This window comes from Chiloscyllium punctatum, chromosome 22, assembly GCF_047496795.1.
Source record: "Chiloscyllium punctatum isolate Juve2018m chromosome 22, sChiPun1.3, whole genome shotgun sequence".
Taxonomy (NCBI): Eukaryota; Metazoa; Chordata; class Chondrichthyes; order Orectolobiformes; family Hemiscylliidae; genus Chiloscyllium; species Chiloscyllium punctatum.
The window spans coordinates 21,973,861-21,987,080 of record NC_092760.1 but is presented as its reverse complement, the minus strand read 5'-3'; the positions used below and the strand labels follow the sequence as shown (position 1 = coordinate 21,987,080).

Here is a 13,220-nt window from a genome sequence, read left to right as displayed (position 1 = left end):
AAGCATTTGGGGAAAACATTAGAGAGCTGCCTAGCATATCTTGTCTCATGAGCTAAAACAGGAGAAGTAATTATAAAACTTTGGAATGTGAATCAGTAAATTATATAGAAAGATCCTAAGGCCTTGGGATTACAATGACTTTTAGGCATCATGAAAATCATGGGAACCTAGGATTGTCCATAGAATATCCATCATTGATCAGGTGTTTCACAGGATTGGTTGTATAGAAAAAGGAGGAGGGCACAGTAACCACATTATAACACAAAATGTATAAAAATATTCTTTTCCACCATAAAAATCAGATAGCATCTTTGATCTCTCTTCTGATCTAAGCCATAGATTCAGTGAACAAATGGGTTCTCATGCCAAGACCAGATTCAGGGGAGATCTTTGGTCCTCTCCCTGCATTAACCAGTTGTTGCTTGAATAAAGTCTGCCCTGAATTCTGTCTGCCTCCTGAGTCTTTGTTCCCAGTCAGGGATTATGCTCCTACACAAGGCAAACAAGAATTTTCCTGCAGCTTGGATAAAGCTACAGAGAAAATGCTAAGACCTGTGGATGTCTGAGAGGTGAGAAATGTCAACGGACTGATTCGCTCTTCTCGGACATTGGTGGAGGACTTTGCTAAAATAACTCACTGATGTAAGAACTGACTAAAGGAGGGGAAAGCATTGCACGATCAGATAATTTGGGGGATAGGAACAGAATTAGTCTATATAGCACTGAAACAGGTACTCATCGAAGCATCAGCATGGGGGTTATCTTGTACGGCAAATCCATTCCACTTGTGTACCTGCAATGTGGGAGGACTTTACAGCACTGTAATAGCACAGGAACATAATAATTGGGTGAGGCTCATCAGGTGCATTTCAACAAAGCAATCTCCCATGGTGAACAGGGTGCCCTAATGTGGAGTAGAAATTGATTGTGCATTCTGCGCATTCTGCAAATCCATTGTAATGACAAGGGAGTTGATGGTGCACACAAAACACATCATTTTCTGAATCCGGCAGTTTTGAAGAAGAGCCACATGAGCCTGAAAACTTTGTTTGTTAATTAACAGATACTGCCAGACCAGTTAAGTTTTTCAAGCACTTTCTGTTTTTATTTCAGATTCCCAGCATCTGTAGTATTTTGCTTTTAAACACAGAATAGTAGAATTGCTTAATGCAGGGAAGCTGAAACCTGTCTTAAATCAAGGGAAGTTGTGTTAATACTAAAAGACAAATGAGTTATAATAATCTTTGACTCCAGGGTTAATCAGGAGAGGACTTATTGCTGGAAGGAAGGAAATATGCCACTGAAGCAGTCCATACTTGTCTATGAAAGATGGATGCATAAACCTGGGCACTCTCAGGAAAAATGAGTTAGAAGATGTAAACATAACCCTGTTTGTAGATAGATCTGCAGACATATCAATTAAATCCTTTGAACAGAGTGTACAGGGTCAATGTACTGGAAGAGATCATGAGTAGGATTAGATGCAAGTGTTGTAGCATACTATAACAGGTTGGCTGGGGGCATAACAAATTCTGTAGCACAAATTTTCTATTGGTCTTATATATCTCCAGTTTCTGATATCACATGGAGTGTATCAAATCGGTAGAAGACAGGCATATATGATACTGGAGACCAACAGAGGAAGCAAAGGTAGATCATCCACTCGGCACTTCTGGTTGAAGATTGTTGCAAATGCTTTGATCTTCTCTTCAGCACTGGTGTGTTGGGCTTCCTCATCATTGAGGATGGGGATATTTGTAGAGCTTTCTACTCCCCTGCATTATTTGATTGTTCACTACCACTGATGATGTGAGATTGTTTAGTTCTGTCTGCCACTTGTTGTTTATGCTGTCTGTTTTGCAAGTAGTTTCCTTGTATATTTGGTAGAATGACAGCTTATTTTTACGTATGCCTGGTACTGCTCTTGGCACGTCCTCCCATACTCTTCATTGAACAAGGGTTAATCCCTGATGATCTGCCTTTGCTTCCTCTGTTGGTCCCCAGTATCATAGATGCTTGCCTTCAACCTATTTGATTCACTCCACATAATATCAGAAACTGGAGACATATAGGAAAAATAGGAAATGGGTTCCAACAATATTCTGGTAATTGTACCTGAGGTTTGTGCTCTAGAATTTGCATGCCCCTCATCAACCTGTTCCAGTATGCATCTAATCCTATTCACAGTCTCTCCTAGTCCATTGACATTGTACACCCTGTTCAGCGGGTCCAATCAATGCATGTTCTATATCTGCAGATCTATCTACAACAACGAAAACAGAAATTGCTGCAAAAGCTCAGCAGGTCTGGCAGCATCTGTGAAGAGAAAGCAAAGTTTATGTTTTGGGTGACCCTTCCTCAGAACTGGGTTCCAAACCGTTAACTTTAATTTCTCTTTGTAGATGCTGCCAGATCCACATATGGAAACAGGCCCTCCACCCAACAAGTCCACACCGATCCTCCAAAGAGTAACCCACCCAGACTCATTCCCTTACCCTATTTTACCCCTGACTAATGCACTTAACACTATGGGCAATTTACAGGGCCAACTCACCTGACCTGCACATCTTTGGATTGTGCGAGGAAACTGGAGAACACGGAGGAAACCCACATAGACACGGGGAGAATGTGCAAACTCCGCACAGTCACCCAAAGCAGGAATCAAACCCAGGTTCCTGGCACTGTGAGGCAGCAGTGCTAATCACTGAGCTACCGTGCCACCCTTTGTTTCTGATTTACAGAATCCACAGTACTTTTAGATTTTAATCCCTGGCTTGATAGTAATAGTAAGTGAGGCATACGAGAGCTTGCAGATTGTAGTTGAATACAATTCTGCCACTGTTGCTGATAGATCATAACACCTTGTGGATGCTCAGACTTGAGGTGATAAATCTGTTTGAAATCAATCTCATTTTACACAGTGATAATGTCACATGGCTGAATAGACGCTATCCTCAACAAGAAAGCAGACCTTCATCTCCACGTGTTGTGATCCTTCCTACCAACACTGTCATGGACAGATGTACCTGCAACAGGTGGATTGGTGAGGATGGGGTCCTATTTGTTGGTTGCCTCATCAGCTGCCAGTCTTGCAACTGAGCCTTTTAGGACTGGACCAGCTCAATCATTTGTGGTGCTGTCAAATTACTCTTGGCAATGGACATTGAAGCCCATTTTCCAGTGAATATTTTGACCTCCTGCCATCCTCCGCGCTTTCTCCAAGTGTTTAAACATGGGGAAGAACTGATTAATCACGTGGGAGAGGGGCAGTAAATGATATTCAGCAGGAGGCTTCTTTGCATTTTTGACTTAATATTATGAGACTTTATGGAGTCTAAAGTCAATGTTAAGGACTCCCAAGGCAATTCCCTCTCAACAGTGCCAATTCTGCTGCATCTGTCCTGTTGGTGGGACAGAAATAGTGATGGTGATTTGCTGCTTTCTGTTCTTCAGCCAATATTTTTATGTCGTTGGACACTCAACCTCCTATTCCATAAGTTTCAATTTTGTTTAGCTGCCTTTGTACCTTCTCAAATGTTCCCATATTATTCACATAAATGCCAACCACCACATTCTCTTCATGATAGTGTCACAGAGCATGGAAACAGACTTCGGCTCAACTCATCCATGCCATCCAGGTTTTGTAAACTGAACTTGTCCCATTTGTTGTGTTTGGCCCATATCCCTCTAAACCTTTCGTATCCATGCACCTGTCCAAATATCTTTTAAACTTTGACTCTATCACTTCCTCTGGCAGCTCGGTCCATATATGGACCAGCCCTCTGTGTGAAAAATGTTGCCCTTTGGGTCTCTTTTAAATATTCCCCCTTTCACCTTGTAACCATGCCCTCTAGTTTTGGACTCCCCTATTCTGGGGAAAAAGCCTTGGCTATTTTCCTTATCTATGCCCCTCATGATTTTATAAACCTCTACAAGGTCACCCCTCAGCCTCCAATGTTCCAGGGAAGAAAATCCCAGCTTCTCCAGCCTCTCCTTATAAATCAAACTCTCCAGTCCTAACAATATTCTTGTAATTTTTTCTGCACTCCTTCCAACTTAACAGCATCCTTCCTATAACAGGGCGACCAGTATTGTACATAGTACTCTAAAAGTGGTCTCACCAATGTCTTGTACAGCTGCAAAATGACACCCTAGTTCCGATACTTAATGCTCTGATTAATGAATGCCAATGTCCCAAATGTCTTTTTCACCATTCTATCGACTACTTGCAACGAACTATGTACCCCTAGGTCATTCTGTTCAACAACAGCCCTCAGAGCCCTAGCATTAACTGTGTAAGTCCTGCCCTGGTTTGACTTACCAAAATGCAAAACCTTGCATTTATCTAAATTAAACTCTATCTGCCATTCCTCGGCCCATTGGCCCAGCTGATCAAGAAACAAACTCTTAACATTTGCCTGTCCTGTGTTTTTGTTTTTGCCGCTATTTACCTATTATTTACTTATCTATGTTACTTAACTCTGTGGTCTGCCCGTATTGCTCGCAAGACAAAGCTTTTCACCACGCCTCGGTACACGTGACAATAAATTCAATTCAAGTCAGTTCTTAGATAACCCTCTTCTCTGTCCATTATATCTCCAATTTTGGTATCATCTGCAGACTCACTAACCATGCCTCCTACATTCTCATATAAATCATTCATATAAATGATGAACAGTGGACCCAGAACTGATCATTGTGGCACTCTACTGGTCCGAATATGAACCCTCTACCACTAACCTTGGTCTCCTAATGTCACAACAATTGTACATCCAATTGGCTAGCTCTTCCTAGATCCCATGTGATTATTCAGACGGCCATGCAGAACCTTATTGAAGGCCTTACTAAAATTCATATAGACAATATCTACCATTTTGTCTTCATCTATCTTCTTTGTCATCTCTTCAAAAAATTCAGGTTTCCAGGATTGGGTGGTGGAACTGAATGGGATACTCTTCAGAGGGTCAATGTGGACTTGATGGGCCAAATTGCCTTTGTTCCACACTGAAGGGATTCTATGAAGATATCTCTGCAAGGGGCCCTGCAAATTCTTCCCTAGCTTCACATAGTGTTCTGGGATACACATGATGAGATCCCAGGGATTTATCTACCTGTATGCATTTTAACACCTCCTGCACTTCCTCTTCTCTGACATAGACTATTTGCAAAACATCCCTATTCATTTCTCCGAGTTTCCTCACTTCCATGCCTTTCTCCACAATAAATACTGATACAAAATATTCATTTAGCATCTCTTCCATCTCCTGTAGTTCTACACATAGATGACTTTGTTGATCTTTAAGGGGCCTTATTTCCTCCCTACTTACTGTATTCCCCTTAATGTACTTGTAGAATCTCTTAGGATTCTCCTTAAACTTATTTGCCAAAGTTATCTCATGTCCTCTTTTTGCCCTCCTGGTTTCCTCTTAAGTATCCTTCTACTTCCCCTGTACCCCTCCAGGGATTCACTTGATTCCTGTACTTTACACGTGATTACATCTCCTTCTTTTTCTTGACCAGAGCCTCAATATCCCTAGTCATCCAGAATTTCTTATACCAACTAGCCCTGCCCTTTACATTAACAGTCTCTGAACTTTAAGTAACTCATTTTTGAAAGCATTCCACTTGCCAGCTATCCCTTTACCTGCGAACAGCTTCTACCAATCAACTTTGAAAGTTCCTGTCTAATACTGTCTAAAGTAGAACTTTAACGCTTAGATCAGACTTATCCTTTTCCATAACTATTTTAAAACTAGTAGAATTATGATCACTGGTCTCAAAGTGCTCCCCTACTAACACCTCCAGTCACTTGCCCTGCCTTAACAAATTCTTCCCCATCCATGCCCTTTACACTAAGGCAGTCCCAGTCTGTGTTTGGAAAGGTCAAATCGTCTACCATTAAAAGCCTATTATTCTTACTGATATCTAAGATCTCCCTATATATTCACTCCTCAATTTCCTGCTGACTAGTGGAGGGGGGTGGTCTGTAGTGCAATCCCATCAAGGTTCATCCCTTTTTATTTCTTGGTTCTGCCCATACAGCCTCATTGGATGATTCCCCATGAATACCCTCTTTAAATAGCACAGCAATATTGTCCCTAATCAACAACACTCCTCCTCCTCCTCTCTTACCTCACTTTCTATCCTGCCTATAGCATCCAAATTCCAGAATATTACACTGCCAGTTATTTTCCCTCAGCCACATTTCGGTAATAGCTATGATACACCAGCCCCATAAATCCCATCCATGCCCATGATTGCTATCATGCAATAAACTACATCTTTATTAATATAATAGCCTCTTCCTATTAGATACCAAGTGAGTTATTCTTTACCGCACTAGATCAGTGAGGCCATTTAGATCCCAACATAAAAGGAGGATGATGGCAGTAATCTACCTGGTGTGTCTATTACTATTGCAGTGATGATTCAGCATATAACAACTACATTCTGGAATATATGATAGAGGAAACTCCATCCTTCACTGCGTCTCCAGCTGCACCTGAAATTTGAAAATCATGAGCTCAAGCCCATGGTAGTCACATTAGACACATAGAATGGTGTTCTGGAGTTCCCACAAATTGCAGGAATTGAAAATACAAGACATAGATGCCCATTCATGATGTAAAAAATCTATGTCAGGGCTTTTGGGATGCAAAAGAATGGGATTCAATTCCCAATGCTCCAGAGATGCTTGTTAAAAACAACAACACTAGAAGAATGCCCAGTCCTTGTTTGTCTAAGACTCTTGGAACCTGGTTGTGTGCTGGGACCTCCTTTTCATTCCATTTCTACAAAATGGAACAATGAGACAGAAATTTACTGATGTAAAGGGATCTTTACATTTCTGTGTTAAGAAAAATCAAAGTTAGTAATTTGTTTAAAGTATTCATGAATACCTCTTGACCTGCTCCATGGTCTTTGAACTAAAATCATTGTTTAGGGAGATAGAAAGAGAAAAATATCAACCAATCAATAAATTTTGATTTCCTTTAGAACATTTACTCTCTCTAGCTCCCTTTTATCCTTGCAATACTCTTCCATTACTGTCTTACAGGCTTAATTTGATCCTCTCCTTATTCTTTCATTGCTCCTCCTCACTGTTCTTGCAACGTACCCTTTCAAGTTCGATTTGATCATCTCACTATTCTTTCACTGCTCTCGGGCTTTCTTTCATCATTTATTCTCCCTTTTATTCTCTCACTGCACTTCTCCCTCTCAGGTTCCCCTTTATTCTTTCATGATTCTTGCACAGTTCCCTCTGAAACTCAATTTTACCAATCACTATTCTTTGACTTCTTGTTCTTCAGGTCATTCTTATCCTCTCAATCATCTTTCTTTGTTACCCTCTCACATTTCTTGTATTGCTCCCTCTGAGGCTCACATTTTTATTCTCCCACCATTCTTATGCAACCCCCCCTCAGGATTCCTAAACTTTTCATCTTCTGAAAGAAAACAGTAAAATTTACAAATGACACACCATGGTCTGAATCATCCTGTATAATTGAAAATGCAGTTCCAATGTGATCAATATGTTCATTTCCAAGTAACATTTTTTTCTCTTTCTGGATAATATGCAGATGTAATGATAATTACTGACTTAATAAACATGTGAAAAAAATTTACATGTCTGTATTGGAGCTTATTTTCATCTAAACCATTGCCCTCTAGACCACCCAGAGTTATACCCACATCCTCTCAAGTGTGCACATAATATATTTTGGAAACCTGTAAACCAGAATCTGCCTAAAACAAATACAAGTGGGCACAGACTATACAGGATCCTCATATACAGCATGACTGAATGCTGCCATATTTTCAACTGTGCAGTTCTAGTCTAGTTTACACCTAAAATGGGGAAAGGTTGGATTGAAAATGAATGGGTCGAGAGCAATCTCTCTAATTCCCTGATTTGCTCAGAGTTCTGTTAATATGCTTGTTTAATTTTGATACAGGGATGGCATTTCTTTTCTATTTTAACTCGTAAATCTAATAGCCATTTGCTTAAAAGAACTAACAGGCATGCTTCATGTTTTGTTAATCTCTCTAATTATTCACTGACTTGAAATACTGAACCATATTGTAATCATATGAAAAATACTCACCAGATTGTGACATGGTTCAAAGATACTGCTGTGAATTATGTGACATTGTTTCTCTGCCCAGGCCAAATGATATGGATTTAGCTCACATGGATGCAGAATTTCAGTCACATCTTGACATAAAGGCTCTTCCTTCCAAGTATTTGCAAATTCTAATGCATTGGAGGCCAAGTATTGGCTGCGAGTTATAAAATCATCACCTACATCACTGTTGAAATTCCCACATAGTCCACAGAGTGAAAGCTGTTGAGATGCAAGACAACTATTATTTGCTGATTGTATGTATTTCTCAATACTTTATTCCTTGTGTTTTCTTTTTAGAACTCTTTGTCTTGCTATGCTATGTACTCTCAACTTCTTTTTCTCAAATGAAGAGAAACCAGACCTTCACATAGTGCTTCCACAAAATAACAGAATGCAACCATAGAAATGCAACAACATAGATGATGCAGTCCATTAGTACACAACGACTTGCATTGATAGTTTGCATTCTGCCAGACAAAATGCATTAGTGGTCCATCATTACAGTATCTGTGCATAATTGATCCAACACTCCCATAGAATGCATTATACATCAAATATGTGCACAGTTATTGCACAGGTTACACATTGATTACATGTTAATTTGAATATTATAGGAATTACAAGTCGGTAAGATGTGATATGTCAGAAATAAGATGTTGAATAAGGTCAGGTATTGCAGCTTTTACAAATTGGGTAGGATTGGGTAAACTGTGGAAGTTAAATGTAGCCTATAAGCAGGTATTACAGAAGTTTAATTTGGGTAAGATCATATATTGTAGAGGTTACAATAATGAGAATCTCATGGTGTGGTATTGACCTACCTTTAGGTTGGAAGGTCTAGATTCAAATCCCACCTGATCCAGAAATGTGACATAAAACAGGTTGAATAAAAATAATGAGATGTCACATATAGGGTAATAATTACTAATATTGTGTGGTTTAAAGTATAAACCACAACAGATTTGGTCTGGATATTATGCTTTCAATTGCAGGCAACAATGGGAATTTATCATGTTGATAAAGTTGTTCCTAATAATACCATGAGTACTTTTCTCAGTAACTTAGAATATATTCTGTTCAGTCTGGATGAGCTTTTAGGCTAGCTTACCTCTTCACGTATGTTTATGCTATCTACTTTCCAAATAACTCCTTCTGTGTTGTGACAATGGCTTTGATCTTGGGGTTAGTGAGAAGGTTGGGACATAAACTAGTAATTGCATGTAAAACTTCATCCATGCCTTTCTTATCGATGGCTGTGGAAATTCACTCACCCGATCGCAGCTTGTATCTATTGGCTAACAGACTGGAAGAGCCTAGAACTATCCTGAATTCCTGACAAAGCTAGGATGCAGGAAAAGCATAATTTGGAGCCAAGATCTTCAGGAATACAAAAACGCTCATGTTCCTCCACCACCATAGCTTCTCAGTTCTAAAAATGGGGTGCAGCGATGGGGAGCTCAGTTGAAAATAAATCAAAGATTGAGAATTATTTTAAAATATCAATGAAAGGTTAATGATATGTAATTAATTCTGAGATGAATATTAAGCTAGAAACCACAAGAGGCATGTCTTTAGCTCATGATGTCAGAGGAGAGCAGCATCACTGAGAATGAGTGAAAATGCAAGACCTCCCCAATCTGTATCAATGGATCCATGCAGCAGTCAGGAGAGCAAATTCCAACAGCAGCAAATGAAAAAGGGAAATATATAGTTAAATATACAGTCAACAGTGTATGCCTTTGATTTGTCACTGATCCTAAGATCCAGGAAGTGAACATGGTAAAGAAGAAGGTAGTTGAACAATTGAGTAGGATAAAAATAGATGAAAAGGAAATAGTTAAGAGGTTGGTTGCCCTCAAAGTAGAAACATCACCAGTCTGAATTGAATATGCCTGGTTATTGATAACAGATATTCTGGTGGCAGTCTTCAAGTTGATCTTAGAAGACTACAGAATATGAAATTGAAACATCTCTTTAATATATTGGAAACATGATAAATTATAGACTGGTCAACTTAAACCTTAATAGTGAGGAAACCTTCAGAGGCAATAATAAGGTCAACATTAATTGTCACTGGGGAAACTACTGTTTTAGAACATCGAACAAGAATGAGCCCTTCAGCCCATGATTTTGTGCTGAACATGACACCAAATTAAACTAGTCCCTTCTGCCTGCCCTTGATCCATAAACTTCCATCCTTGCATATTAATGTGCTTCCTAAACGTCTTTTAAATACCCCAATCATATCTGCCTCCACCACCACCCCAGGGAGCATATTCCAAACTCTGTAAAAACCTTGCCTCACCTTTGAACTTGCTCCCTCTCAGCTTAAATGCATGCCCTCTAGTTTTAGACATTTCAACTCTGGGAAAAAGATTCTGATCGTCAACCCTGCAATCTCAATTTTATACACTTCTATCAAGTCTCCCCTCAGTCTCTGCTGCTCCAGAGTAAACAATCTGTGTTTTTCTAGCCACTCCTTATAGCTCATACCCTCTAATCCAGGTAGTATCCTGGTAAACCTCTTCTGCGCTCTCTCCAAGGCCTCCACATCCTTCCTGTAATGTGGCAAACAGAATTGAACACAATATTCTAAGTGTGGCCGAACCAAAGTCTTATAAAGCTGCAACATGACATCCTGTCTCTTGTACTCAATTCCCTGAACAATAAAGGCAAGCATTCAATGAGCCTTCTTTACCACGCTAACTACTTGTGTGGTCACTTTCACCAAGCTATGGACTTGAACCCAGTACATCAATACTATTCAGGGACCTGCCATTAACTGTATACTTTTCCTTAACAGTTGAGGAGCACCTCACGCTTACCCAGATTAAACTCCAAGTGCAATTTCTTTGCAATTAATCTAGATCCAGCTGTATCCTTTGACAACCTTCTACACTTTCCACACCTCCACTGAACTTTGTATCATCTGCAAACTTACTAAACTACCATCTATATATTCATCCAAGTCACTTATATATATCACAAACAGCAGAGGTCCCAGTACATAAAGCCATGCTGAGTATTCCTAACTAGGCCATGCTTTTCCAAACGTGAGTAAATCCCCTAAAGATTCTGTCCAACAGCTTCCCAACCACCGATGTGAGACTCACCGGTGTACAGTTTCCTGTATTATTTCTATTTTGCTTCTTGAACAGAGGAGCAACATTAGTTACCTGTCAGTCCTCTGGGACTTCACCAGTGGCTAACAAGGATACAAAGCTCTTGGTCAAGGCCCCAGCATTCTTTCTCTTGCCTATATCAATAACCTGGAGTAGATACCATCAGTCCCTGGGACTTATCCACCTTAATGTTCTTCAAAAGACTCAATTCCACCTCTTTCTTGATCTCAAAATGCCCTAGCATATTAGCATACTCCACACAAATCTCCCTTCGCCTTGCCAAAAGGTCCTGATGTTTCTTATTCAAAGCTATCTTAAAACTTAAGGGGCTGTGATCACTGTTTCCAAAGTGCTTACCCACTGAAAGGTCAATCACCTGCTCAGCTCATTAGTCAGTATAATGTCCAGCACACCATTTCAAGAAACCCTCTTACATGCAGTTAACAAATTCTGCCTTGTCTAAGCCTCTTGCTCTAAGGCAGTCCCAGTCAATAATGGGGAAGTTAAAAAGTCACCTACTATGACAATGCTGGTTTTATTTAATCAGTCCATAATCTACCTACACATTTGTTCCTCAATGTCTCAATGGCTGTTGGTGGGCCTATTGTATAATCCCACCTTATTTTTGAGCTTTACCCAGTCAGTGGATGAGCCCTCTAGTATGTCCTCTGAGTCAGATGTAACATTCTCCCTGATTAGTAATGTAACACCTCCACTTCATTTACCTTCCTCTATAAAAGAGCAAAACTCTGAAATGTTGAATAGCCAGTCCTGTCCCTCTCTCAGGCAGCATCTGAGGAGCAGGACAAACGATGTTTCAGGCATAAGCCCTTCATCAGGAATCATGCCTGAAACATTGATTCCCCTTCTCCTTGGATGCTGCCTGTCCTGCTATGCTTTTCCAGCACCACACTCTCAACTCTGACCTCCAGCGTGCGCAGTCCTCATTTTCTCCTGTCCTTCTCTGAACCAAGTTTCTATAATGGCCACAACATCATAGTCCCATGCACTGATCCAGGCTGTAAATTCATTTGCCTTACCTATGATACCCCTTGTTTCTTAAAGATAAATTGTGTTTGGCTTACTAGTTTGTGTTCTTTGACATAATGAAGGGCATGAGTGGTGATACTTTAATTGTGTAGATGGACTTTTCAAAAGGCATTGCATAAGTGTTAGATTAATAGACAAGTCAGCATATTTAAAACTTTTGGAACTAAAATAGCAGTAGTTGCAAAGATACAATATTGGTTGTAGGTCCATAAGCATAGAATAGTGGTTACTAATTGTTTTTGGACTGGTGTAAAAGATGAGGTGTTCCTTAACACAAGGGCCACCTCAAAATCATTGTTTGATTTTCTATATCTGTATATACCTGGACTTGGTGTAAAGAGCATAATTTCAATATTTATACATGAAACAAAACTCAAATGTAGAAAATAGCAAGGACTGTAACATACATCAGGAGAACATAAACATAGAGATATGATTCAATGTGAAGAGATGTACTTTAGTGTAAGTATGAAAAAAGGCAATATAAACTGGGTGATTTCATTTTAAAGAGGAAAGAGTTGGGCAAAAAGAGACCTGCTTATTGTTAAAAAATCATAACATCAGTTTATAGTCCAACAGGTTTATTTGGAAGCACTAGCTTTTGGAGCACTGCTTCTTCATCAGGTGGTTGTGGAGTATAAGATCGTAAGACACAGAATTTATAGCAAAAGTTTACAATGTAACCCTGTACACTGGCTAAACACTGAAAACTTTTGCTAGAAATTCTTTTGCTATAAATTCTGTGTCTTACAATCTTATACTCCACAACCACTTGATGAAGGAGCAGTGCTACGAAAGCTAGTGCTTCCAGATAAACCTGTTGGACTATAACCTGGTGCTGTGTGATTTTTAACTTTGTACACACCAGTCCAACACCGGCATCTCCAAATTAGACCTGCTTATGTATGGGTACACAAATCTT

At 39.7% G+C, this 13,220-nt stretch overlaps 1 protein-coding gene across 1 annotated transcript in view; it reads right to left on the bottom strand.

The window, feature by feature from the left end:
* The window catches only part of LOC140493446 (mucin-6-like), a 266,402-nt gene that overhangs the window by 24,086 nt on the left and 229,096 nt on the right, over positions 1-13,220 (bottom strand). The window contains exon 32 of the mRNA XM_072591885.1: positions 8,106-8,345. Within this exon, the coding sequence (XP_072447986.1) occupies positions 8,106-8,345 (240 nt within the window). The remainder of the gene's footprint in view (positions 1-8,105; positions 8,346-13,220) is intronic.